The 27,483-nt window shown below is 40.7% G+C and overlaps 3 protein-coding genes across 4 annotated transcripts in view; 1 reads left to right on the top strand and 2 right to left on the bottom strand.

Moving 5' to 3' along the window:
• Nucleotides 1-27,483, bottom strand: part of LOC105391359 (PDZ and LIM domain protein Zasp) — a 107,308-nt gene that overhangs the window by 17,629 nt on the left and 62,196 nt on the right. The window lies entirely within an intron of this gene.
• LOC125490341 lies at nucleotides 891-8,771 on the bottom strand. Its single transcript, XM_048629298.1, has 12 exons — nucleotides 8,570-8,771; nucleotides 8,307-8,477; nucleotides 7,586-7,691; nucleotides 6,865-7,049; nucleotides 5,981-6,157; nucleotides 4,981-5,083; nucleotides 4,408-4,514; nucleotides 3,936-3,998; nucleotides 3,443-3,561; nucleotides 2,772-2,850; nucleotides 2,606-2,637; nucleotides 891-1,056 (listed from the first exon to the last, which is right to left on the bottom strand). The coding sequence occupies exons 1-12, from the start codon at nucleotides 8,631-8,633 to the stop codon at nucleotides 1,015-1,017; spliced, it is 1,248 nt and encodes a 415-aa protein (XP_048485255.1). The 5' UTR covers nucleotides 8,634-8,771; the 3' UTR covers nucleotides 891-1,014.
• LOC105391346 (poly [ADP-ribose] polymerase) lies at nucleotides 10,067-26,975 on the top strand. The gene is made up of 20 exons (XM_048629284.1): nucleotides 10,067-10,283; nucleotides 10,648-10,789; nucleotides 10,948-11,114; nucleotides 11,436-11,629; nucleotides 11,869-12,082; nucleotides 13,186-13,291; nucleotides 13,554-13,749; nucleotides 13,985-14,204; nucleotides 14,517-14,621; nucleotides 19,489-19,597; nucleotides 19,795-19,957; nucleotides 20,356-20,512; nucleotides 20,924-21,088; nucleotides 22,554-22,690; nucleotides 22,949-23,085; nucleotides 23,536-23,699; nucleotides 24,660-24,780; nucleotides 25,320-25,479; nucleotides 25,831-26,007; nucleotides 26,434-26,975. The coding sequence occupies exons 1-20, from the start codon at nucleotides 10,173-10,175 to the stop codon at nucleotides 26,504-26,506; spliced, it is 3,018 nt and encodes a 1,005-aa protein (XP_048485241.1). The 5' UTR covers nucleotides 10,067-10,172; the 3' UTR covers nucleotides 26,507-26,975.

Genomic DNA, 27,483 nt, shown 5'->3' with positions numbered 1-27,483 from the left:
ATTTGGTATTGAATTATCTTGTTTGAAAGCTTATTAGTTGACCATGTTTTTAAGCTGAAGTGCACAAAAAAATGTCATATGAAAATCTTTTTTAATTTAATTTATTTGCTTTTGCGTTTTGAATATTTTTTCAAAATGTTTAACTATTTTGAGGTATTATGTCTAATTTAAGTCGAATAGTGCACATTTGATTATTTTAATTAGTTTATTAAGGTGTTACTTATGCAAAACAACCAAAAAAATTATTGAAATGTGGCTAGTTTTTTTTATTTTCGGTTTTAAGGATAAAATTTTGGCAAAAAATTAAAAAAACCTTAAATATTAAATATCTCAAAAATGGTTAAGTTTAGGATAATGCATTATTGGGTTCAATCGACTGGAAATGCCTTCCTCTATCACCTCCTGAAAGGATCCGGTCTACTTACCAATAACCCTGTATAACTAAACCTTGTGTAAACATTATATAATTTTTGCAAGGTCATAGATTTTATTTATAAGTCGGCTTTACAGGTGTGAAGAGAAATCCCAGCTTAACAGCATACTTTCATGGGTACTTATGACAATATTAAATGCTTATGTCGGCATGGTAGCGGTGTTATCCCCCCAAGGATCGCCACAAAACTCTATCTTCAGCTTTTCTCGTCCAGCCACTACCGGCTAGCGGCTGCGGCTGCTTGATTATAATTAACCGACTTCGAAAAAAGGAGGAGGTTCTCAATTCGTCTGTATGTTTTTTTTATATATTATGTCCATCGATTACTGGGTCACCCTTTTTAATTTTATCCTGGATTAACAATACGTAATAAACAACGGGAACTATATTTCTTGACAGCAAAGTTTATTTTTGTCATCAACCTGTATCAGCAAATTAATAGACAACTTACATATCCGAACGGCTTGGCAACGTTGTTGTGTCCAGAGCCGATGGGGCGGCTGGGCTGCGGGTTGGCTTTCAGCGAGGTGTTGGTGACGGGCGTGGGCGTGGCGGAGAGCCGGGAGCCGGGCCGGGGCAGGCTACCGGTCGGGGTAACCGCGGGCCGCCAGGTGCCGCCGCCACTGGGGAAACAAAAGTAAGAAGAAGTAAGTTGTGAGTCCCATAAAGCCCTAGAGTTCGTCATTGTCATCGACAGCTAAGAATAAGAAGTACGGTCATGTGCAGAGAAATTTGACCCCCCTCTCATAGTAACAATGCTTCTGAGAGGGGTCAGGCTTTACTGCCCCTTACTACCATCATCTACCAATTTATATGTAGATGTCTTCATAGAAGTGAAGTTAGTGGGATTTATATTAGGTCCTTACATATGAAATTGGCGTTTTGTCGTACTGGCCACTTTGATCTCAAATATTACCTTTATGGTTAGGAATTCCAAATTCAAATTCATACAGCTATTTACTCATGCATTTGTGTTTCAAACCCCCTAATTCATTTGTTTTTTCTTCTTTTGTTTTTTTCTTTGTGTCACTCTGTTTACAAAATGGAAAACTTGAAATATCGCGTTATTTACGAGTATGAGTTCCACCGTGGCACCAGTGCTGCAGAAACGGCTCGAAGGATTAATGATGTGTATGGTGACGGTGTCGCAAAAGAAAACACAGTGCGTTTTTGGTTCCAACGTTTTCGTTCTGGAAATTTCGACCTGCAGAACAAGCCTCGTGGACGGCCGGAGACCAAAGTTGATAATGAAGAATCCATCGCAAACCACATCCGAGTTAGCTGCAGGCTCCGGTGTTAGTGATAAAACTATTCTAATCCACTTGAAGCAAATTGGGAAGGTGAAAAAGCTTGAAAGGTGGGTACCTCATGAATTGAGTGAAGCAAACCGACAAACGCGCGTCGACTGCTGCGTTACGTTACTCAACCGGCACAATAATGAAGGAATTTTAAATCGAATCATTACCTGTGATGAAAAGTGGATCCTCTACGACGATTGAGCGCTTCCGGCTCATCGCAATGGCTGAACCCTGGCGAACCAGCCAAATCCTGCCCTAAGCGAAAATTTACTAAAAAAAAGTTGCTTGTAAGTGTTTGGTGGACTAGTGCCGGTGTCGTTCACTACAGCTTTCTTAAATCTGGCCAGACGATTACGGCAGATATCTATTGTCAGCAACTGCAAACCATGATGGAAAAGCTAGCTGCTAAACAACCGAGGCTGGTCAATCGCTCTAGGCCACTGCTGCTTCAGGACAACGCTAGACCACACACTGCACAACAGACGGCTACTAAATTAGAGGAGCTTCAATTAGAATGTCTTAGACATCCACCGTACTCTCCGGACCTTGCTCCAACAGATTACCATTTTTTTTGGCAATTTGGATAACTACTTGCAAGGAAAAAAATTCAACTCCGATGGGGCAGTCCAAACCGCCTTCAAAGATTTTATTGATTCCCGCCCGAATGGTTTTTTTAGTAAGGGGATCAATGAACTACCTATGAGATGGCAAAAGTGCATACATAGCAATGGTACATACTTTGATTAATTTAATATATTTCATTAAAAAAAAAACTACTTTATGTTCCTCCTATAGAAAACGCCAATTTCATATGTAAGGACCTAATATGACAACTATAAATCTGAAATACAGAAAAAACTCATATATTACATACCTGATTTAGTTCGACGACTGTGCTCTCTTTATCTGAAATGTTTTATAATTAACCATTAAATTATGCTGACTGAAACATGTGAATGTTGCATAAATATAATTATAAGGAAAGGTGCTTTAGATTGTTTTGATACATAACATATTAATACGATTTATTATTTTATTACCTTCTCTCTTCTTTTTACTGCGTGTCTGATCTTCTTGTGGAGTTTCTTCTGCTGCTGCTGATACTTCTGCACTTACATTCTGTAACAAACACATTTATTAATCCTATAACGTGACATAGTTGAATCTTATATTGAATATGCGATGCTGTTAGAAGATAGAATCGACCTTAAATCTATTGCTGCCATACTTTGACAGAAACAGACAGACACAGCTTTAATGCAGATTTTTTTTCTGACAGCTTTAACTTTCTTTAGGGCGCTCCACATTCATGCGAGACATCCACGTGAGAATCTCCGGAGATTCTCTGCGAGGACTGTAGTGAGAACTTCTTTGGGTACACACTCTCACAAAGTTCTTAAGTAGTTCTCACTACAGTTCTCGCGTTCGATGACGATGGACGCAGAAGTAACCGCTGCGACAAGTTTATTGTTATGCCGTACTGAGAAACATGCGAGTGTGGAGTCAATACACTTTCTCGCCTGTTCTCACGTTCTCGCGCTCCTTTGTCTCGCGCCAAATACCGACAAAAAGTGGAGAAAAGCTGGAGAACAACGCGAGAACTTGAGAAATCGCTTCCACATTCACGTTTCTCGCGTTCTCGCGAGATTCTCTTGAGTGTCTCGTGCAACTCGACATTTAAATGAACTAGTGAACACAAGTGGCCACTGACCTCGGCTGTGAGCTGCCCGGCGGCGTCGGTGTGGTCCTCCGTGGCCTCGGCTGCCGGCTCCACTTCCAACACTTCCTCTTCCAACGACATCTCTGTCGAAGTGCTCGCCGATTGGCCTTCTGAAAATGTTAGTATTATAAATATCACATTCGCCAAAGTTAGTAATAGACCGTATACAGATAAAAAGCTGGTTACCGTCGCATTTCCTATGGATATCTTCCCCGCGCTTCTCAGCGCTGGTTCGGTATCCATAAGTATGAAACTGACAGCTCTGCGCCGGTAGCCAGCGTTCTGTCTGTATACGGCCTGGCAAGAAAGAGTAGAAATTAATAGCAGTGACACTTTTCTTCTATACTACTTCTAGTACACTCAAGTATTCTTAATACACCCAATGCGTTGTATTTCAAGTCTACTATATTGGTCCATAGTCTTATTGGTAAATATACACACAACACAGGGGTCTCTAGGGATGTGATAATGTTTATATTTTTACCTGGTGCAGCAGTCTGTTCACTAGAATCTTGTGGCTTCGGTGGAACTGGGATGTCAGAGTCTTCTGTAAAAATGAACAGAATAAGTACTCATAATAATTTAGGCTCAATTTAGAGATATTGTTAGGCTGCGTCCCCAGTAGGCTAACTGTTCATTGCCGACACAGTTAGCGACGTGTCTGGAGTTCACAGTTTGCTATACTCAATTTTTTTAAGCAGACGAGTACCGAGTATTTCCATTACACATTTCCGATATTGACAGAGTTAGGACCAATAGAAACACAGTAAAACAATTTCAGTACTCGTCTGTTAAAAAAATAGTATGGTTTTGCGCTCACGCAGGGAACCGCAGCCTTATTATACTATGTATCAATCTATTCTACGTCAGAAACAGAGGCCTTCATCATACAGTGATGGCCATAGAGAAGATGCATTGTGGCCATATATACGACAATACAATGACAAAGAACTGACCCATAATCCAGTTAAACTCGTCCAGGAACAGCGAGTGCTGGCCCTCGCTGGAGGCGCGGCGCGCCGGCGCCTCCTCCGCCGACTCGTCCGCCGTCACCGGGTTGAACCTGAGGTGGCGGTGAAGATGATTAGATTGAGTTTATGTTTCATGATGTTAATCAGGTAGAAAATGCTCTTAGCATTAAGCCCACCTTTTGTGCATTTATTATATATTTGTGCAATAAAGAATTAAATAATAATAATAATAATCAGGTATCTGCATACCGTTACACATGAACAATTCATAGATCACACATCAACAAGTTATGGCAGATTTTAACTGCGCTGCGCTACCAAATTGTTAATTGCTTATCCAAAGTTCAATTCACGTAGGTATTGTGACCAATTTTCCTGTCATATTCGTCATATTCTTTATATTCGTCTCACGGGCTGCTATTGACAATATTCCTTATCTAATTATCTTAATACCCACCTGATGCCAGCGGACGTGGAGGGCTGGCTGGGGTCGGCCGGGTGCTGCGGCTGTCTCCTGACGTCGTCGCTGCAGGCAGTAGACAGTGTCGGTGCACCCACCTGATGCCAGCGGACGTGGAGGGCTGGCTGGGGTCGGCCGGGTGCTGCGGTTGCGCGCGCTGCCGCGTGGTGAGGTCGCGCGCGCTGTCTCCTGACGTCGTCGCTGCAAGCAGTAGACAGTGTCGGTGCACCCACCTGATGCCAGCGGACGTGGAGGGCTGGCTGGGGTCGGCCGGGTGCTGCGGCTGTCTCCTGACGTCGTCGCTGCAAGCAGTAGACAGTGTCGGTGCACTCACCTGATGCCAGCGGACGTGGAGGGCTGGCTGGGGTCGGCCGGGTGCTGCGGCTGTCTCCTGACGTCGTCGCTGCAAGCAGTAGACAGTGTCGGTGCACCCACCTGATGCCAGCGGACGTGGAGGGCTGGCTGGGGTCGGCCGGGTGCTGCGGTTGCGCGCGCTGCCGCGTGGTGAGGTCGCGCGCGCTGTCTCCTGACGTCGTCGCTGAAAGTAGTAGAGACGGTTGTTTGGTGAGGGCGGAAAATAAAATAGAATAGTGTCTATGCTGAGTATCCACTACGGGACTACACTACACTAGACTATGCCTAACCTCGAAAAACATATTTCTCCACGTTGCGCAACTTGCAATCATATGTCCGTCACTTATGTGGACGGCGACAAGACATCAAGCAATGTCGTGTGATATTTCTAGGTGTATTATCCCGTAGTGGGTTTTATTGTAATTTGAAAGGAGGTGACTCAATTCGTCATTCTAAACAACTTTCTTTTTAACAAGAACGACGTCGTGTTGCGGTTGTCCTCTTGGTCCCTATTTGTTAGACTTCTCTCTGCCTCTCTTATCATTCGCTCATGAGTGGGGGCTGTCGCATTAACTCACCATGACATAAAAGCCGATGCCGGTGGCGGGCGCGTTGAGCGAGCGCGCGAGGGCGGGGGCGCGGGCGTCGCGCTCAGACGCGAGAAGCGACTTAAGTTGTGAAAGTAATGTTCAAACCGTTCTTTGTTCGCTCTATCTTGATGGCTATGTTCTATATTAATCTTACCATGACATATAAGCCTGTGGCGATGGCTATGAGCGGCGGCGGGCGCGTTGAGCGAGCGCGCGAGGGCGGCGGCTCGGGCGTCACGCTCGCGGGCGCGGAGGCGGGCGTGCGCGCCGGCGGGCGTGGGCCGCGCCGTGAACAGCGGGTTGCGCGACGGCTGGCCCACGCCTACGCTGGCTGGAATGTGATAAAATTCGAAATTTAAAAAATATGAACTTATGGAACAAAGGGATATAATAACCAGGTATAAGAAAATTAGAACCAGGAAAACATAGGGTAGTGAATATGACCTGATATTTACCAGACATAAAACCATGTGTTTAGGGTTAAAGATATAAATGAATCAAAAATACTATGGAGAAACTGAACAGTGAACAGCGGGCATGCGTGCCGGCTGGCCTACGCCTACGCTGGCTGAAATATGTTGTGAGACAAGTTTTTAATAAAAAAAAAGAATGTGATAAAATTCAAAATTTAAAAAAAAAAATAAGAAGCAATGATTCAAGGGTAATTTTGGTGGAATAACACTGTAAAAACTAGCCTAGAACATACATAAGTTAGATGAATAGATTATTTGAAACTTAAATCAGCTCCCTACACTGTTTACTTTTATCCTATACTCTGTAAAATATTGCATGAGTCCTATTACGTTTGGGAGACTCTAATTCCTGGGAAATAAAGTTCGTTTTCCCTTCAATAAACAAATGACCGCACAAGGTCAGCGTGGTGGACTAGGCCTCTGGTCTCCTTCATTGGAAGGAGACTAGTGCCCCAGCAGTGGGGACGTGATGGGTCGTGCTGATGATGATGATGAAACAAATAAAAGGTATGTATTTGAGAGCGGTCATATGACTCGAGCTATGTTTAACAAGAGGCCAACATACACGCATTAAACGGCGGTATCCTCGTGGCCTTCTTCAACGCGAGTATGCCGCGGATCTCGTGCAGCGGGCTGGGGCGGCGCAGCGCGGGCTCGGCGCTGGGCGCGGCGCTGCGGGGGGCGCGCGGGGGGACCCGTGGCACCGTGCAGCGCGCCACGTCGCGGCGGAGCGCTTCTATGGCGCGCGAACTGTGGGTTGGTTGTTTTATTGATTAGGAATCCTACTAATAATATGAATGCGAAAGTTTGTGAGTATATGTGTGTGTGTGTGTATGTTTGTTACTTCTTCACGTTAAAACGGCTGAACAATTTTATATGGAGTTAGCTGCTGACACCCTGGATTAATAATAATAAATAATAATATCAATGTACCTACCCCGGATTAACACATACCTAAGCTACTTTTTATCGCGGTATTCCCACATTATGTCACTGCGACGTGGTGTGGTTGTGGTACGTGTGAATTGACGCTTAAGCTCTCAGGGTAAGCAATCATGTTTATTTTTATAATATTCAACATCAAATTAGAGTATGGTTTCAGATTCAGAACCCAGCTTGACCCTATTACCATTACTCTGTCTATTTCTGTGAAAGATACAGAAACAATACGAAAATACTAAGAAGTACTTATTGAAAGGCCATAAAATTGCATATTATGATAGGCAGTATAAATATAACCTCTTTTTTGTGTCTTTATCTTGATATAAACATAATGTAGTTCTTACCGAGCCGTCATATCCGCTTGCCCCCTCTGGCTCAGCAATGACCAGAACAGGTGGCGGTCCGACCGTGTGGCTTGTGGGCGCCTTGATGCTTGACTTGTGGAGGGCTCTATAATGAAAAATGGAAGAATATAATAATTATTATGAAATGGCACTTGTTAGAAATGCATTCCATCTGTGTAAATAGATTATTTTGAAAAGCAATATGTCTTGATCTTGTTTTAATAATGAAATAGCATTAATTACTAATGAAAGTAATAAATTAAAAAAATACATATAGAATATTATGATAGCATAAACATATATAAAGGGTGGAGCACATAAACTGACAAACATAGAGTGGGATTCCCTATAGTTAATAGAAAAAAAAAATACTAATGTTTTAATTGCAGATATGAAACTATTTTGCAACACATGTAGGTAGATCAACATGGTTTCATATTGAACATAAATTAGATTACTTTTAGTAATAAGGCCGCTGATTGTGCTATTTCTTTTCTTTTCATGTTTGTAATACTGTTTCTGTTTCTGTTTGTGTTTGTGTGCAATAAAGAGTATTTTATCTTTATCTTTATAAATAAGAAATATCATGAAACTAACAAGTTTCAAGTGCTATCTAAACTAAGCCAGTCCCCTATTACACAACCAACAAAAACAATCTAAAATTGGGTTAATTTTAGCTGATTTTGGGCTAATATTCTACCAATACATAAGATTAAGTCACCAGTGTTGCTCGTAGTAGTCGGCGGCGGTGCAGACGAGGAGGCCGACGTCCCCGGCTGGGGCTGGCCCGGAATGGCGGCCGCCCTGTATATCATGTCCATGTACTCATTAGTAGTCGCCGAAGACGACGGGTTGGGACGCACCATAGTGTGGTTTTCACCAGTTTCATCATCTGCGAAAACAATAGATATCCACTTGTACCATGAACCCCATATTGTATTCCCTTGTTGATACGTAGAAAAATGTAGGTAGGTATGTACTTACCAGAGCTCCAAGGATATTCAGTTATTCCTAGGCTTTTTTTCATCCTTTCTTTTCTGTCACCCATGGCGGGACTGTTGGGAATCCGTTATTCAGTAAAAATATACCCAATATACATTTATTTCCTATTAATTTCCTTTGTAAAAATAACAATATTTAGATTTAGTAAATTGAATGACTTCACTATTTTATTTCGTTCAATTTGGTTGTCAATTTGACACTTTTGACAGCATTACCTTCAGTGATTGAAGTAAAGTTTAAGTGCTTCTCCCCCCCAGAATAATAATGGCATTCTTATGACTCCTATTCACGGGCGCACCATTCCGCGGATTTGTCGCTGGCAACAAGTCCACGGACAGTCCGCGGACAAATCTGCGTGTGAATATGTTGGTGGGTGCGGCTCGGGACGCTCGCCGACTGGGTACGCGAGCGTCGCGTGACAAATAGGTTATGTGTCTTTTGCAAGGCAAAGTCGAGTGAACAAAGAGAGATGTCGTGCGAGTTAGACATGCGAAAAATGTATCACCAAAGAGAAAAGAGAGATACATTTCATTTCCCTCAAAGATGCGTAGCTTTCTTTCTTATCTTCTTATCTTTTCGCTCCGATTGCTCAGTGCATCAATTGAAAGGTGAATCCCTACGATGAAAAGAGTGAAATGTGGAAAAGATGCATGAATGTTAATAACAATAGAAAAAATATTTTTCTAATAATCTTGTAAAGATGGTATATTTAAGATAGCTTTCAAACAAAATTCTAAAACATCATACTTAGAATTTTAACATCAGTAATTTTAGTAGTTTAACTTAAAGTTCTTATCAATAGTGCACCCTATTTTGACATTATTAAAAGTTAATTCAGTTTACTTTTTAACAAAAAATGTACTCCTGCGCGTATCTTCTTTGTTAGGGATCGGTAGATGAGCGAGATCAACATACACGAAAGAGCAAGAGCGATTCACTGAACGAAGTTACTCGCGGAGTCTCGATGAAACTCGGGTTCATATTACTCCCTATAGTCTTTGTGAGTAAGTGATAAGAAGATAAATAATTATCTCAAGTGATTGAAAGAAAGAAAGGAAATATGGGATGAAGTTACTCATTTTTATCTTTCCCTCGCGAGCTACCCAAGTCTAGTGCGAGTGCCAGTGTGCGGTCAAACCTAAACTGGTTTTTGTCACACTGTTTAAGTCTTTATTGTAAAATATGTTTGACATAAATAAATAAAAAAAAGTTCACAATCGACTGGACTGCAACTCGGGGCTCGTGTAGTGTGTGGGCGATGACGGATTTGTCCACGGAATGGTACGGCTCGCATTGAGCTCGCCGTGCGTGAAGTGAATAACGAGAAGCAGGTACCTACTTTTGCATTTTTGTAGATACTAAGATCTATAACGACATGTTTTTATATTTTGTTCCTCAGAATAATAACTAGGTCACTTGTATTCATGACACAACATAACTGTCAAAAGATGTCACAGTTGTGTTGTGATAGTCAATGTCATTCATTTGTCATATTTACATTTTACCGGCTAAAATTTTACACGAAAAAGTCCATGAAGTCTTTTGTTTGAATTTTGCCCCATAATTTCGGCAATCAGGAGCAACTATGGACGACTTGCCATATCAAGCAGAATACGCTAAATCAGGGAGAGCAAACTGTAAAGGATGCAAAGAAAAGATAGAGCAGGGGACCTTGCGAATAGCTGTGATGGTGCAGGTAACCTGACTTAAGTTTTTTGTCTTACAAATTATACCATGCCAATTGCCGGTCTAAAACACTGACTGTTGTGCCAAGGTTCAAGGTAAGAATCCCGAACGGGGCGGCCCTTTTTTACTATGGCTATAACTCGAGGAAACCTAAAACTGTCATAAACATTCATTTTTCTTTTCTCTCATGTTGCCTAAGATGAGCTATGATATTTTATTATGAGTTATGTTGCCATATGTTACCAATAAGTGCTGTTTGTAAATGAGTGTATGTCCAGCAGTGGCCAATTAATTGACCAATAATGATTATGATCCAGTCAAACTCACCAATCTAATTTCATTATAACATGCTTTTTTGTATATTTGTTTCCTAGTCAGCATTCTATGATGGGAAGCAGGCCAACTGGCACCATGAAGAGTGTTTCTTCAAGAAGCAGCGTCCTAAAACTGCTCTTGACATTGGAAGGCTTAACACACTGCGGAATGATGACCAAAAGAGAATTACTAAGGCCATAGGTAGACTTATTTTTAATATTAGATGATTTTATATATTTTACTTTTTCATTTAATTGCTTTTGATTTTTAAAATATTTACTTAAATATGAAACAAATGTTATGATAATCATGTTTCTATATTCATATCTTTTATTGCAATTAATACTTTACTTCACCAGAGGAATACACTGGGATTGTGTTGCCAGTTGCAAAAGGAAAGAGTAAAGCAGCTAAGCGAGCCAATGCAGAAGCTTCTGCAAGCATGGCCGCCATCAAGGATTTCTTTATTGAATACTCAAAGTCCAGCCGGGCTACATGCAGAGTTTGTGAAATAAAGATTTGTAAGGTAATATTAAACTTGAATATTCATGAACATAAGGTATTGATTTGTTTAATATAGAAAATTAACTTTGTCCATCATCATCCTTATCAGCCAAACCTTGAATCTAAAAGTTGCTTACCTTTTGGTCTGGACAAATTTAAAAATTCCCATGTTCACTGACACAAAAGAAGAAAAATCTGAGGCTGTAGGGCATCCCATTAAATATTATTCATTTATAATTGCTTTATTGTACACATGCACAAGCAAATGTAATAGAGTTACAAATAAATTATCAATTTCTTCTAGCCAAAATTATTGATAGTTTACTATTTCTATTTTATTTAGGACGAAGTAAGGATATCTAAGACAGTGTACGACACAGAAGTGGGGCAGAAGTATGGAGGGCAGGCTCTGTGGCATCATGTGAAGTGTTTCGCGGAGGCCCGGGCAGAGCTGCTGTACATGGCCGGGGGGGAGGACCTACCCGGGTTCAAGGTGCTCAAGAAGGAGGACCAGGCCATGGTGAAGCAGGAGTTGAAGTAATTATAATCATGGTTCTTTATTTGTGACTACAAAGTCACCCTGTATATGCAAAAGCCTATAAACCTGGATATATTAAGGTTCATTGCCTCCATTGCTAGGAGGCTTAGGCTGCATCAAAACATAAGTTTTACCATTAATGAAAAAAAAAGGTTGATGATTCAAGTACTCATTTATGTCCCCACCATCATTATCATGCCACTTGCACGTGCTGTTTTCAACACAAATATTTTTTTAGGCCTTTCAAAGTGGAAGAAGTCCCAGTCAAAAGGTTGAAGGAGGAGCCAAAAGACGAAAAAGACATAAAGGAGGAAAAAGACTTAGAGAAGAAATTGAAGAAACAAAACACTTTGTACTACAAGTACCATGACGGCCTCAGTGACTGCAGCAAGAAGGATCTGCAGGCCATTCTAGAAGCAAACTCACAGGAAGTGCCTCCCGGCATTGATGAGGTATAATTCAATTATCTATAAAACTATTTCTTAAGTAAATAATGAACCTAGACATACTATTTTGTACTAGGTATATATGTCGCAGGCATCTGGTTGAATCTCCTATTTGATTGAACCACTAGCCCGTTCATTGGATGGCGCTATTCAGTTGTATGACTAGGCCGAATGTTGATTCTACAAGCGTCACAAAACGTCCAACAGTTATCTGACTTAAAATCAGTCAGGTGGTGAATAAAACAAATATGGCGTCTAACAGCTAGCAGCTGACAGAAAAAGCACTTACATTGTTAGTTTTTTGCAAATAAATTAGCTTTAAAGTGCGTTATTTGTGTTAAAATAGTGTGACAACATGGATTTACCTATTATTACGCCGCGGGCGGATAGTTTCAAAGAAAAAATTGTGCTGAAACTGGAAAGTTATGAACAACAATATGAAGGTACGTTTATTGTTATTGTTTAGTTAATTTGTGAGATAAGAGCTTTGTAACATAGTCTTTTTGTTGACTCTTGTGTGGTCATGTTCACCCTAACCAGACATTACAAAGTTGCTACACTATATCCCATTCAACGACTTCGCTGAATGACGTTCAGTCAAGACGTCGAACGTTACAATCAACGACTTGACGAGTTGTCCTTTAGTCATACTACTGAATAGCGCCATCCAATGAACGGGCTAGCGGTTCAATAAAAAAGGAGATTAAACCAGATGCCTGCGACATATACATTTGTAATTTTTCTCCTTGCATATTTTCTGTTTGTAATTTTTTGCACGTTCCCCTTTTCTTGTATAATTTCTCTCCTGAGGTAGTCTGGAAGAAATTACTCTTAGTAATAAGGCCGCCATTTGTACCGTCTAGTTTGTACACTTCCTTGTGTAATTTATGTTTGTGTGTGCAATAAACAATGATCTATCTATCTATTTTGATATCTACTTTCACCCGAGGTTATCAATATGTACCTAGTTTAGTTGCCCTCAGCCATAATAATCTGTCTTTAATCTGATTCATATACACATTATATTCTATGATTTACTTAGGTACTAGGTAATAAAAAATGCAAAGAATGATTATTGTAATAATATTTATAAAGACTTACCTTTTCAGCCTATAATTCGCATCGCTGATATGATGGCTTTCGGAGCGCTGGAACCCTGCGACGTCTGCAAGCAAGGACAGCTCGTGCTCGGCACTAATGGATACACTTGCTCAGGTACTTCATAATGTTTACAACTTCCTCTAATACCTGATAATTCAGTGATACAAAAATATTACCACTTTGCAATCTACTACATTGAATTTACTGTCTTAGAGCAAAGAAATACCCCTTTCAGAGAGACTATGCTACCTGTCAGATTTCTTTGCTCCAAGCTGTACAACCTATCTTTGCCATTATTATGTATTCATCCGAGCTACACCAGTAAAAGGCTATTTTAGCAATGTATAGATACATTAATATTATGTATTAATCACAGGTAACGTCAGCGAATGGACGAAATGTACACACGTGACTCAAGAGCCGAAAAGGAAGCCTATGAAAGTACCCAAAGAATTTAAAAAGATGCCTATATTCCAAAAGTTTAAGCCGAAAGTTGGAGTGAGATTGTTCCAGGCCGCGCCGCCCCCGCCGCCGCTCCTTATTATCAAGAAGGAAGAGCCTGCTGAAAATGGGTAACCTAAATATTCACTGTCTACATACATAGATTACATAATATAGTAACTCCTATCTCCCAAAGAAGATGCACACTCTGGGTCTCCACAAGCCACGATCTTCGTTTCAAAAAGTCTAGCCTTTTCTTGAGTATGACACCTATTTGTTCGATATAATTTGGGCTTAGGTCAAAAGGAGAAGAAATTTTGCCCATTTTTTATTTATTTGAAATTTACCTTCAAATAACGTTTGCAGAGTAAAGAAAGAGCGCCGCATCCCGCCGCTGAAAAACCTGCAATTCTTCATCTGGGGCCGCGGACTGAAGGGCAAGGAGGAGCTGAAGCACCGCATCTTGAAACTCGGCGGCCTGGTAGTGTCCAAGCTAACGGACACGGTGGCTGCTGTGGTGTCGACCAAGAAGGACCTAGAGAACATGGCTAGCAAGATGCTGGAGATACAGGAGAAGGATATTGAGGTGGGTTCTTATGTTTCAGTCAGTTGGGTATCTGTTTTTGTGTGGTAGGATATTGTATTTAAGTTGGTCAAGGTCTTCATCATAATAATATTATGATTTTTAAGTACTTTGTGTATATGGCGCTGATCCTTGGTCAGGACAAAGGTTTCTAGTTATGGCAGTCCGACCCGATCGCATGCTTTTTACCACAGAGTCAATTTAGAATAACTTTGCTTTTTCACGATTATAAAATGTAGGTTGGTACAGTACCCAGTGTTAGGTTATTCTCACAAAGCAGGTTATTCTACTGTTTATGTGTATTTAAATTTGCAGGTTGTGGAAGAGAGTTTCATTGATTTAATCGATCCTGAGACCGGTACTATTGCCAGATCAATTGAACTTATCAAGGAAAACAACATAGCTGATTGGGGCTCCGACGTAAGTTATTTTTTGTATTACTTACCCATGTACATTATAACTAGTCATAGCAGTACTGCTACTACTGGCAATACTCTTCGCCCACAAATAAATATTACCGTCTCTTTTATTAAGGGCCCGTACAGGGTGACGTGCCGCGCCAATTTTGGGTTTTCAATGCTCTTCACACAGCACACGCAGTGACACGCACACATGTAAGTTTGCACAGTGGGTCGATAAACTTTTACTCGCCAACTTTATTGACAATTATGTTCAAGTACATTTTGGGTGATTTTAGGGTAAGTAAGTATAATTCTTACTTACACTGGTAGGCACCAGGAAAGAGTAGAAATTAATAGGGGTGCCACTTTACTCTATACTCGGAACCCGATTAGCTTTCTCAAACAAATGTGGTATTTACTTGTAGAAAGGTAACTACAAGTATTAAGGGCCCGTACAGGGTGACGTGCCCCGCCAAATTTGGGTTTTCAATGCTCTTCACACAGCACACGCAGTGACACGCACACATGTAAGTTTGCACAGTGGGTCGATAAACTTTTACCTACTCGCCAACTTTATTGACAATTATTTTCAAGTAGTGATTTGAGGGTAAGTTTAATTTTTAATTACACTGGTAAGCACCAGGAAAGAGTAGAAATTAATAGGGGTGCCACTTTTCTCCATACTCGGAACCCGATTAGATTTCTAAACAAATGTGGTATTTACTTGTAGAAAGGTAACGACAGGTATTAAAGTGTAGATAATAAGTTATACTAAGGGTATACTAAGCCGAAAGGGGATGACTCAAGGGGTCATTCTGAACAACTTTAGTTCTACGAGTTTTGCAAAAACGCGAAAAAAAAAATCGTTTTCCATGGTAAAAAGTCACGTGTCAACAAAGTTTCTATGATAAAGGTTTTTTTTGGTTAATTTTTAAAACTCGTAGAACAAAAGTTCAGAATCAGTCTCACTTGTTTTAACCCGACTGCCGAAGGAGGAGAGTAATGTTTTTTGATTGTATGTATGTATGTTTGTAAGTATATTTTTTGGTGGCAGAATAATATTTTTTCATATTTTTAGAGTTTCGTACCTCAAAAGGAAAAAAGCAACCGTTATAAGATCTCTTTGTTGTCCGTCTGTCTGACTGACTGTCTGTCACTGCCCTTTTTCTCAGAAACGGGTAAAGATATCAAGCTGATATTTCGCATAGATATGAGGAGTACCCAAAAAAAATTGGGGTACTCCCTCTCCCATACAAGTAAATTGGGGCTGATATTTTTTCCGGTTATTTTGATGGTGTAGGTAGGGTATCGTTGAATAGGTCTTTTATAGATTGGCAAGTTGCTTGGCGACCCTCCTTGCGGGGTGACAGACGCGGAGGGGACGAGGTACCCAAGACGACAGCGGGTAGCGGGAGGGTAGCGGGGAAGGGCAACGCGTGCACTGCATGTCATTGTTACGGCAGTCTCGGCCGCGCAGCCGAGGCGGCCACATGCCTTATATAGTCTGTCATAATTTGAGTGCGACCCACATGAGATCATTGATCCTGAGACCATTAGTCTTAGGATGAGTGTTGAGGCCTTTTTAGGGTTCCGTAGCCAAAATGGCAAAAACGGAACCCTTATAGTTTCGTCATGTCCGTCTGTCCGTCTGTCCGTCTGTCCGTCTGTCCGTCTGTCACAGCCGATTTACTCGGAAACTATAAGTACTACAGTGATGAAATTTGATGGGAATATGTGTTGTATGAACCGCTACAAAAATATGACACTAAATAGTAAAAAAAAGAATTGGGGGTGGGGCCCCCCATACATATAACTGAGGGATGAATTTTTTTTTTTCGATGTACATACCCGTGTGGGGTATCAATGGAAAGGTCTTTTAAAATGATATAAAGTTTTCTAAAAAACATTTTTCTTAAAGTGAACGGTTTTTGAGATATCAGCTCTCAAAGTCGTAAAAAGTATGTCCCCCCCCCTCTATTTTTATAACTACGGGGTATAAAATTCTAAAAAAAATAGAGGTGATGCATGCTAATTAACTCTTTCAACGATTTTTGGTTTGATCAAAGTATGTCTTATAGTTTTTGAGATAGGTTGATTTAACTATTTGCTGCTACGGAACCCTTTGTGCGCGAGCCCGACTCGCACTTGGCCGGTTTTTAATATTATTATTAGGTATCTATAATTCGTCAACAAAATAACGTTAATAACAACAAATCGTATAATGTATGACTTAGAGTTGCTTTTCTCTAATTATTCGCCTAAAAAGTGGAGAAATTGTGACGACCATGTCATAAAAAATTAAGACGAATATTATAAATCTGATAGAGTATTTGACGATGTATTGGACAGGTATGTTATTGTTTATTTATAATTTATTGTAAATGAAACATAAATTGGTTTTTGTCTTAGATTTATAATTGAAGTTAATGAAAACGATGATGAAGATGAGGATGACGACGACGATGAACAAGTTCAAACAGAGAGTGAACATGAAAGTGACATGGAAATTGATTTATAAAATAAAACACTTTTACATAAATAAATTCAAATTGGTAGATATTCTGAAGGTAAACATCCAAATTTTAATGCTGTCAAACTATAAATTTTAAGCTAAATATGACATTTACGGGAACACTCATAGAATAAAATTTTACTTACGTCAGAAATAGTTACAAGCTATCGCGAGATTAATCCGGGCACACTTTTCTACGTGTGTAGCATGTCGTGCTACCTCGCCCCCGCCACTTCTTTCACCCCGCAAGGAGGGTCGCCAAGTAACTTGCCGCATTATAATATAATAGCTATAAAAAAAGGTTAAAATATAATTATTTGGCTTTTACCCTTAAATTTGGGGACCACACCATAGACAAATCCTAATTTAAAAAATTATTTCAATATGGATGGCGTGATTTTATGTTGGGTAACTCAGAATAAGAAGTGATGATATCTCATAATAATAATGGTTAATGGTGCTATTCCGCTAAGCATAGAAACCGGTGGGACGCTAATGAAAAGTGGTCATGGAAATGCACCAGGGTAGACCCTGCTCCTAGAACAAGGCATGAGTTTGTGATTTGTGTGCGTGAAAAGCGAGGATGGAAACTTTGAATATTTTCTTGATTTTTTTATTATTGATGCAATAACATATAATTAGTATTATTCTGAGTTACCCACCGAAGTCACCCCGTGGCAGGTTGACTAGATAGGTACTTTTGCAAATCACGCCATATATCGTTGTTTTTATTAGTGGCTACTGTCTATAGAAGAAATTCCGTCATTGACAATTTTACGTTACGAATGAATTTAGTAAACCCAGTAAACCTAACTAATCCAGAGGAAACCTAAAATATCTTTCTCTCTCTCTTTGAAAAACATACTTAATAGCCCAAACTCGATTCTATTCTATTCTCTGTGGGGGTGTAAGTACCTGCACCTGGCTCTCTCGAGTGGAACCTTTGTGCATATCCCCAAGGTCTAAACTGCCTTCCTAAGCTTGAACCATTTCCCACCACGCTGGTCCACTGCGGGTTGGTGGGTTCACATATCTAGATGTGCTAAATCTAGATATGCAGGTTTCCTCACGATGTTTTCCTTCACCGTTAGAGCGATGGTATACATTGTACTTAAGTTAAAAGAACTCATTGGTACATGTCAGCGCCGTGATTCGAACCCGCATCTCTTGCGTGAGAAGCGGGCGCTTACCCGACTGAGCTACCACCGCGCCCAAACTCGATGCTTTTAGCTATTAAATCTTTGAAATAAAATTCAGTCACCTCCGTGTTACTGCCCTCATCAGATCCTTACGAGACCATGCCTCAACCAGCACCATGAGACTGTGTTTTTGAATCCTAACCTAATCTTCCTACGTATTGTCATCACTTAGATCCATTCACTATATTCCTGCTCCTCATCCCAGGGCCGTGGGGACCGGAGGCACGTCAGCTTTTTAAAGACATCAGCAGCAGACTAATAGAAGTCTCAAGGGACCCTAGGGCTGGCACTTACCTATCACAAAGGCTAAGCATCGCTATACAGCGGGGTAACGCGGCCAGCGTCTTGGGTACCCTACCCGACAGTGGCAGCGATCTGGCCAGCATCTTCTTTTTAGTTTAATTTGAATTTTATATTAGTTAGTTTTAGTTAGGCATTAATAATTATAATTTAATCAAGAAGTACCATGGACTTAACTAATAAAAAACATTATCATTTAATTTATTGAATATAGTTTAAGAATTATGCTTCCTCAATTTCAAATCAAATTATGTTGGTGATATAAAAGTTGAAAAAGTGCAATGACAACCAATGTGCAGTGATTTTGTGTCTGTACACAATTAGATCGCGAGCTGTCAGTGCCGCCTAAACCGACGTGACCCTTCTTTGGAGGCCACCGGCCGACTGAGTCAAACGTCGCTTGTGTTTATGATTTTATAACACAGAAAGCCGCCATAGATATTTGTATGAAGATTTGAGGGAAAAAAATTGCTCAAGTTTGGGATTAATTTACACAAAATAGGTGTGTGTTTATTAAAAAACAAGGTATTTAGCGCCTAGTCCAAGCATTTATCTTTATAATTTGATAAGAATCATATGAAAATTCTTGATAATTACGACACAGTTGTTACAATACGGGAGTGTGATTTACTGGTTTTTCGTAATTAATTTACAGTTATCCATAAGCATTTACTTAAATTCGAATGATTCAGCACCTAGCTAGACTCTTCGGCTACCTGTGTGATTTTTTTCAAGGCTGTAGAGCATCATTTACTACATAATTCTATGACAATGCCAACCCTCGATTGCCTATTGCTGACCCTTAAAACATGATCACTTGAGGATTTTTTTTTGTTTTTTTATTTATCTTTTTTTATTATTTTTTTCAACAAAAGCCGGCAAAGCGCATTCCTCAAGATGTGATGGACGGCAAGTCTATCCCTAAATCAGGCAGCATGTATGTCAAATCAGAAAAGTCTGGAACCAAGAAGTTGAAGCTGAAAGGTACATAATATTATTATCTAATCGGTTTATTTATCATTAGTTTCTTTCATATGCTTTGGTTGACATAAAGATTTCCCGAGTGTCGCACAAGTAACTTGACTTTCTATTGTATAAATAATGGAACATTATTTCATATCGGCTTTACATACCATATTTACATCACCATAACACTCATATCTCACCCTACGTTCCCATAGGAGGCACAGCAGTGGACCCAGACTCGGGTCTAGAGGACGTGGCGCACGTGTACAAGGACCACGACGGGACCAAGTACACGGTAGTGTTGGGACAGACCGACGTCGTCGCCAAGAAGAACTCCTACTACAAGATGCAAATACTCGAAGCGGATGACAAGAAGAAGTGAGTGGCTTTTGTTTTATTCTTTCTTTGAAATTCTTTTATGAGGGTGCACGGGAGGCCTCCCTGACTGACGTATCGACTGTACTGGGTATACGTCCGGGGCAGTCAGCGACTGAAGATATACTAAACGGCTAATCCTTTCAACACGGCCTCAAACCCCAAACCAGCTCTAGTGTTTGTCACCAACACGGTAGGAAAAAGAAGAATGGAGTCTTAAAGTTAATGTAAAGGCTGAAAATTCTGTAAGTACCACAATGGCGTGGCGTCGGTCGTCAGACAAATATTATAATCTAAATTCAATAAAAATCTAAGGTGTGTCAATTTAGTCTTACCCTTAACCATACCATTTTCTAAAATCCCTCATTAAAATCTTAACAATAATTAACATCTGTGTGTAGATACTGGTTGTTCCGCGCTTGGGGCCGCATCGGCACGACGATCGGCAGCAGCAAGGTGGAGACTTGCAAGAATGTGGATGAGGCTTTACGCAAGTTCGAGGACCTTTATATGGAGAAGACTGAGAACCCGTGGGAGATGCGGGATCATTTTGAAAAGGTGACCTGTTTGATTTTATAATTATACTCGTATATTTCTGCTGTAACTAACAGAACGACTAGAGCGATTTTAATATTTAAAGTAAAAAAATAAAGAGGATTAGTGCCGTTACAGCAAGTGCAAAATTTACCGCATTTTTTTAAACTTAACATCCGTGAAAACATTTTGATGAACGGACTCTTGCTAACTTGCTAAAATAGTTCTTAGATCCATACTCATGGTGCGGGCAGCAAAGATTTATACGTAAACCGCGCAAACCGCCCGCTTGCGTCCAGGACGCGGCCTTATAAACATAAATATAATTTTAATAAGGTTTCAGTTGGAACAGCATACTATTAAATTTAAAATGTAACTAATTGCTCTCCAATCCCAATAATCCCATTTATATTCAATTTAGTACCCTTATTCCAGGTGCCTGGCTGCTACTGTCCCGTGGACGTGGACTACGGCGACGACGAGGCCAGCGCGAAGGTTCTGAAGGCAGACGACAAGTGCAAGCTGCCCATGCCCGTGCAGAACCTGGTCTTGACCATCTTCGACATCAACGTTATGAAGAAAACTCTGCTGGAGTTTGAGGTATCGTAGCTTGATCTGTGAATTAGTGGCATATGCTTCTAGCAACGATAGAATTGAATAGAATAGAGGTAACATAATTATTTTTTACTATCGTTTCCCGCGAGCGTCATGTATTTTTCCTGTGGAAATTCCGGGTTTAAAAGTAGCGAGGCCAGATCGAAGGTTCTGAAAGCAGACGACAAGTGCAAGCTGCCCATGCCCGTGCAGAACCTGGTTTTGACCATCTTCGACATCAACGTCATGAAGAAAACTTTGAAATACGTACATAGCGCCTACCTCAGCTTTTACAAAGTCAAGGCTTCCTGCTCCAATGTACACGGGAGCTAGGCTGGCTGAGCTGAAATTAGGGGGATATTTACAAAGGTTCCGCTCGAGAGAGCCGCGTACAGGAGATTCATCACCCCCTCAGACGATTCTAATCCTATCAAAAACAATACTTGTCAAAAAAAACCAAGTCTCGTAACTCTTTTCGGTACCTACATACCTTCTAGGTACGTAGGTGCGTTAACTTAGTTTGGTAGGTTGCCTACCTACATAAATCGCAAACTTAAGGTAAGAATCAAGAATCTTTATTTTTGGCTACGTAATGTACGTGTAATGAATAAACGTTACTTTGATACTTCGTACTGCATCAAATTTCCCTAATTAAATTTCAACCTTAGTTTCCAATACACAAAGTTCATTGTACATTAAGAAAATTTGACTATAAGTGGTAGCACTGGTAGCCTGATGTAATTTGTCCGTAGGTAGGTAATCCATCCTTTGCGTGCCGTGCCCCAGATATGTGATTATGAAATTATTTAAGCAGTTATGTACTACCTATCTAGAAAACTAAACCAAAATTGAAAAATTTTACTCGAGTTGGTGGGGGCACTACCGTGCCCCCAAATATTTTAGTGTTTCCTTGGTTCATACACCAAACTCTACTTATATTCCAAATTTGAAGCTTCTAGGCCTGCTACAAGTGCCTTTGAATTTTTATGATCGGTGAGTGAGTGAGTGAGTGAGTCAGAAACTTTTACCCCTGATGTAATTTGTCCGTAGGTAGGTAATCCATCCTTTGCGGATTTAATTTGCATGACGCGAATCCTTTGCTCGATTTGGCAGGGGCACTACTGTGCGCCTATATTTACTTGGTGGGGGCACTGGATATGTGATTATGAAATTATTTAAGCAGTTTTGTACCTATCTAGAAAACTGGACCAAAATTGAAAAATTTTACTCGAGTTGGTGGGGGGAATCTATAATAGATTAAGGTATGTAGTCAAATTGGAGCACACTTATGTAAGCTGATAAAAAGTGGTTTTCAAGCTTAGGGAGGGAGCTCAGACTTAGAGAAGCCTTTGTCCAGCAGTTGGTGAGGTTGAGTATTGGCTGATGATGATGATGGTATCTTTTAGTGAACCGCAAACGTATACGTTTTTTTTATATGCATGGTAAAAACCGGTTTGTTTTTTTTTTCCAGCTGGACACAGAGAAAATGCCACTCGGAAAGTTGTCCAAGAAACAAATAAAGGCCGGCTACAAAGTGCTGTGTGACCTGCTCAAACACATCGAGAAAGGAATGGCCAGTAAAAACAAACTCATCGACGCAACTAATAGGTAAGAAAATTATCTCATTAAGAACAAATCCAAAAATGATAATAAAGGTGACAACCTTTCGAGCAGTGAAATTGCTGCATTATTTTTTTATGGAGCTAAGGTAGTGCAGCGTGTATAACGTTAGGTGGTTAATCTCCCGATTCATACCAATTCGCACTGACTTATCACGGTTCAAACGGTGCAAAAACTTGCACTCTGCCTGCAGGGAAGTATAGCGGTAGATAACTAAACTTATTGATACTCTCATGTGGTTTTCAGTTTCTACACTCTAATCCCGCATAATTTCGGTGTTCAAAACGCTCCAATGCTGGACAATGTAGAGCTCATAAAGAAGAAAACCGAAATGCTCGACAACCTCTTAGAAATTGAGATTGCGTACAGCTTGTTGAAATCTGGTAAGTTTTTTACATAGTAATATCACGTCATCTAATTATTACTTTTATTGATATTGGTGATGATTCCTGTAATATCTAAGCATGATTTCTATAACTGTAGCTACACAACTTCAAACAACCCAAGAAACATTCCCATTATTTTTTTCTTTATATATTAGGAGAGCTTATTTTTCATCATCATTATGTGCTACGAGTATATATTCAACTGAAATCCTATCTCAATTTTTTCTTCAAAAACAGCTACCCAAACCATTCTACCGTATTGGTTTATTATGCTAAGTGGTTATATTGATTATATGTATTATAAAAGATTGAGTATTGAGTGGAAACAGTTTACTAGTTTTGCGGCCATTCTACTCAAATTGCACCCTCAAGCGCGCTTAGTAACGAATAGCTTCCCTACTGAAAACTGTAGTCTAATATAATAACAACAAAACCATCCCCCCACAGACTCGGACGACTCGGACATGAGTCCGATAGAAGCGCACTACCTGAAGCTGAAGACGCGGATCGAGCCCGTGGTGCGCGGCGGCGCCGAGTTCCTGCTGCTGGAGCAGTACGTGCGCAACACGCACGCCGCCACGCACTCGCAGTACACGCTAGAGATACAGGAGGTAATCAAATCATATATTTTTTTGTTATATTCCAAGCCTATTGTGGATAGCCTCCTGTAAATAGTGGACCAACGGAAAGGGGTAGGAGATTAATCTGAACAACCATCCATAGGCTGCTGGTTGATATCCGGCTCGAAGGACCAAACTGTACGGGCGTCGTGGCAGTACGAGTATTTGTGGTAGAGGAATTGGTTTTGTAATGTAAAGGCGATGTGCCTGAAGCTGAAGACGCGGATCGAGCCCGTGGCGCGCGGCGGCGCCGAGTTCCAGATGCTGGAGCAGTACGTGCGCAACACGCACGCCGCCACGCACTCGCAGTACACGCTAGAGATACAGGAGGTAGTTATATTATTTTATTTTTGTGTTATCTTCCAAGATATACTATACCGATATGTGATACAGAGGGTCTCCACTAATGTCTGCCACTTCCGCATATCTTCGGCTGTTCTTTTTGGCCCCGCTCCAGCTTAGTCCATACTATACAATGTGTACAGTAAATAGTGGACCAACGGAAGGGGGTGACTCAGGGGGTCAATCTGAACAACCATCCATAGGTCGCTGGTTCGTACCCGGCTCGAAGGACCAAACAGTACGAGCGTCTGGTTGCTGGTACAAGTATTTGTGGTAAAGGAATTGGTTTTTGTTATCTAAAAGCGATGGGCAATGTTACCCTGTTGATGGTCTTTATTGGACTGTGACGTAAATAATTATGTTAGTGTGCAGTTATCATGTTTCAAGAAACTCTGATCTAAGACTTGTAAATTCGCAAAAAAAAAATGCTTCTACATAGTGAAAACATAGACGTCAGTGACCATTTTTTTTATGGAGAATGTAAATATGTATGCATGGAGAAGCTATCAAATCAATGTTAGATCTATATTCCCATTTTTATAATAATAAGGGTAAAATCATGTTGTATACAATAAAACCTTGATAAATAACCTAAAACTGTCCATCCAGGTGTTCAAAGTGGTTCGCGAGGGTGAAGACAAGCGCTACAAGCCGTTCCGTAAGCTGCACAACCGCCGCCTGCTGTGGCACGGGTCAAGAGTCACCAACTTCGCCGGGATACTGTCGCAAGGTACGTGCTGTGAACGCTAACTGCCAGTTTCAATACTCTATCTATCGATAGCTGACAGTGACTGTCATACGATTTTGTCACGTAAAAATTCTGTCACAATGGTATGAAAGTAACAGTCAGCTATCGGTAGATAGAGTTACGGAAACTGTCAGTAAAGGTCTGCTGTCATTTTAAATGGTGGGTGCTGGACAGATTTGGTACAGCAGAGAGTAGGCTATACAAAGTTGGTGAAGATGTGTGTTCATCTCATTTGAGGTCGCCTTTATTGTGCCTAAACATTTCATCGAAATTAATTATTTTCGATCTTAGGTGGAATATGGCTGTAAAGTTTCGGCTCGATCGGCTGAAAATATCAGATACCTAAACGGAACTCTTAAACAAATAACTTCGATATTCCATCATCATCACCATGTGTCGATATTACATCACGTCCGGGTCACTACTCTGGTCTCTGGGGTAGCCCTTGCCTAACGGCTAGTGTGCGAACAAAGTAAAATCCGACTCCACAGTTACTACAAACTCCACCCCCTCCCCCTCAGGTCTCCGCATCGCGCCGCCCGAGGCCCCGGTGACGGGCTACATGTTCGGCAAGGGCATCTACTTCGCGGACATGGTGTCCAAGTCGGCCAACTACTGCTGCAGCAACAAGGCGGCGCCCGTCGGCGTCATGCTACTGTGTGAAGTGGCGCTGGGCGACATGTGAGTTGTCATGGCAGTTTGGTTCTCGAAAGTGACAGATAATTATGTTCAGGAAACAAGATCAAAATAGGGGATGGTCTTGATGTAATAGACGAATAGCGACAAGAAACGCTGGGGATCGGGGTGTAAAGAGTTTCCCCGAGTGACGTACATAGCAACCGCACTTTATAGGGCGCTTCCTGGGCAGTCAGAGACTGACAACTAATCTGCTTGGCTAATCCATTCTCCACTGTGACTAGCTCTAATGGCTTTCCAACAGTTTATTCCATCCACGCAAGTTAATTAAAAGTTCCTACTTCATGCTTGATTAACTTCATCGTGAATTAATCTATATTTAACTCAAAATTCCAGGCAAGAATGCTCAAAGGCCGAGTACTTCACCAAGCCGCCGGCCGGCAAGCATTCCGTCTGGGGCATGGGCCGTACGCAGCCGGACCCGGCGCAGAATGTGGTGCTAGAGTCCGGGACTATAGTGCCTTGTGGAACGCCGCAGCAACGCGATGTCAGCACGTCGCTGCTGTATAACGAGTATCCTTTTAGAAGTAAATGGTTACTGGGTGTGTCGGATGCGTCGACTTTTTTTCGAAGTTTCGTTTTGTGGACGTGGGGGTATTGAATCTTTTCGGTAGAATATCCTATTGATTGATTGTAAAGTTAATTAAGGTTCATTAAATTGAAACTACTAAGCTCTTAGGTTGAAGGGAAACATTGTGGGGAAACCTGCTCATCTAGATTCGAGATGTGTGCACGCAAGTGCATTGTACACATTAAAAAACGGCGATACGGCTCGCGAAATGTGAGTGGCATGCTTGTGAGTCATCTCTGACTACCCCTTCGGGGATTCCTGTGCATATAGTAGTGAAACTAAGGAGTCTCCTCAGGAGTATTAACGTTCGCCATATAACATGCCTCTTTTTCAGCCAGTACCTAATATTTTCCTTAGCTAGTCTCCAGATTTATCGTATACGACGTGGCGCAGGTGAATGTCCAGTATTTGTTCCAGATGAAATTCAACTTCAAATACTGAATACATACAGTGGAGACTGCTGCATTTAACTACGACTGTACCTACATATTGCCAGTTATTAGAATAGGATGTTTAGTTTTAAAATTATGTTGCTGTTAAGCCTGATGATCATGTTCAAGAAATGTGGATTACATTATTTTGTTTAAACTAGGTTTATACCAGCTGCAAAGTTTAGGAGGAATACTCGTATATTTTTTTACTATAATTCCACGCTAAAGCTCAAGAATAATGTTGAGTTAATGTTTTAATTAAGAATGATTTTATATTTGCTGTGTTGTCCACCGTATTGATTGTGATAATTGTTTATGTTAATTCTCACTCGTGTTACCTGTTATGTATTAAAATAGCATCACTATGTTAATGAATGTTATATGAAACAACATGTAACAGATCTGATTATTTCATCCCACATATTGTTATTTCATCACATTCTTATATTTCAATAAAAAATACAATTCTACATAATGTACCTACTTATTTAAATACATGGACCTAGATAAGCGTAGATTGGTATTTTTTAGAATATGCGAGTAACCTACATCCACTGCATTTATTTTTAGAATATAGCCGACAGGCATGTGCAATGTCACGGCTGTGGGTGCCATGAATAAAAAGTAATGCTCGTGTTATCTAAGTATAGGATTATTACTGGAGCGGGTGAATCTTAATTTATTTCCGCACGCGTGCTCGCTGGGTCTCGTGGTGCTGGCGTAATGAAAAGCTCGGATCTCAATCGACAGGCTCGCATGTATACCCATGAGAATATAACTACAATTTTATTATACCACCTACAGTGAGGGAAAACATCGTAAGGAAATCTAGATTCTTATATGTGTACTCTGTAACAAGGACGTAAATATTCACCTCCGAATTAGAATGCTTCAATGCTACATCTGGCCAGTAGTTATATATGGTTGCGAAGCCTGGACCCTAAAGGAGACAACCTGCAAAAAACTGGACGCCTTTGAAATGTGGTG

This window comes from Plutella xylostella, chromosome 22, assembly GCF_932276165.1.
Source record: "Plutella xylostella chromosome 22, ilPluXylo3.1, whole genome shotgun sequence".
Classification (NCBI taxonomy): Eukaryota; Metazoa; Arthropoda; class Insecta; order Lepidoptera; family Plutellidae; genus Plutella; species Plutella xylostella.
Note: the sequence above shows the minus strand (reverse complement) of the source record. Positions and strands in the feature narration are given on the sequence as shown.

Bases quoted from the DNA above. Each gene is read 5' to 3' on its own strand.
- LOC105391346 (XM_048629284.1), top strand. From the start codon at position 10,173: ATGGACGACTTGCCATATCAAGCAGAATACGCTAAATCAGGGAGAGCA. The intron at 10,790-10,947 runs GTAGACTTATTT...TTACTTCACCAG, and splicing joins GAGAATTACTAAGGCCATAG to AGGAATACACTGGGATTGTG. The intron at 22,691-22,948 runs GTAAGAAAATTA...TGTGGTTTTCAG, and splicing joins CTCATCGACGCAACTAATAG to TTTCTACACTCTAATCCCGC.
- LOC125490341 (XM_048629298.1), bottom strand. From the start codon at position 8,633: ATGGGTGACAGAAAAGAAAGGATGAAAAAAAGCCTAGGAATAACTGAA. The intron at 8,478-8,569 runs GTAAGTACATAC...TTGTTTTCGCAG, and splicing joins TGAATATCCTTGGAGCTCTG to ATGATGAAACTGGTGAAAAC. The intron at 5,084-5,980 runs GTAAGATTAATA...TACTGCTTGCAG, and splicing joins CCACAGGCTTATATGTCATG to CGACGACGTCAGGAGACAGC.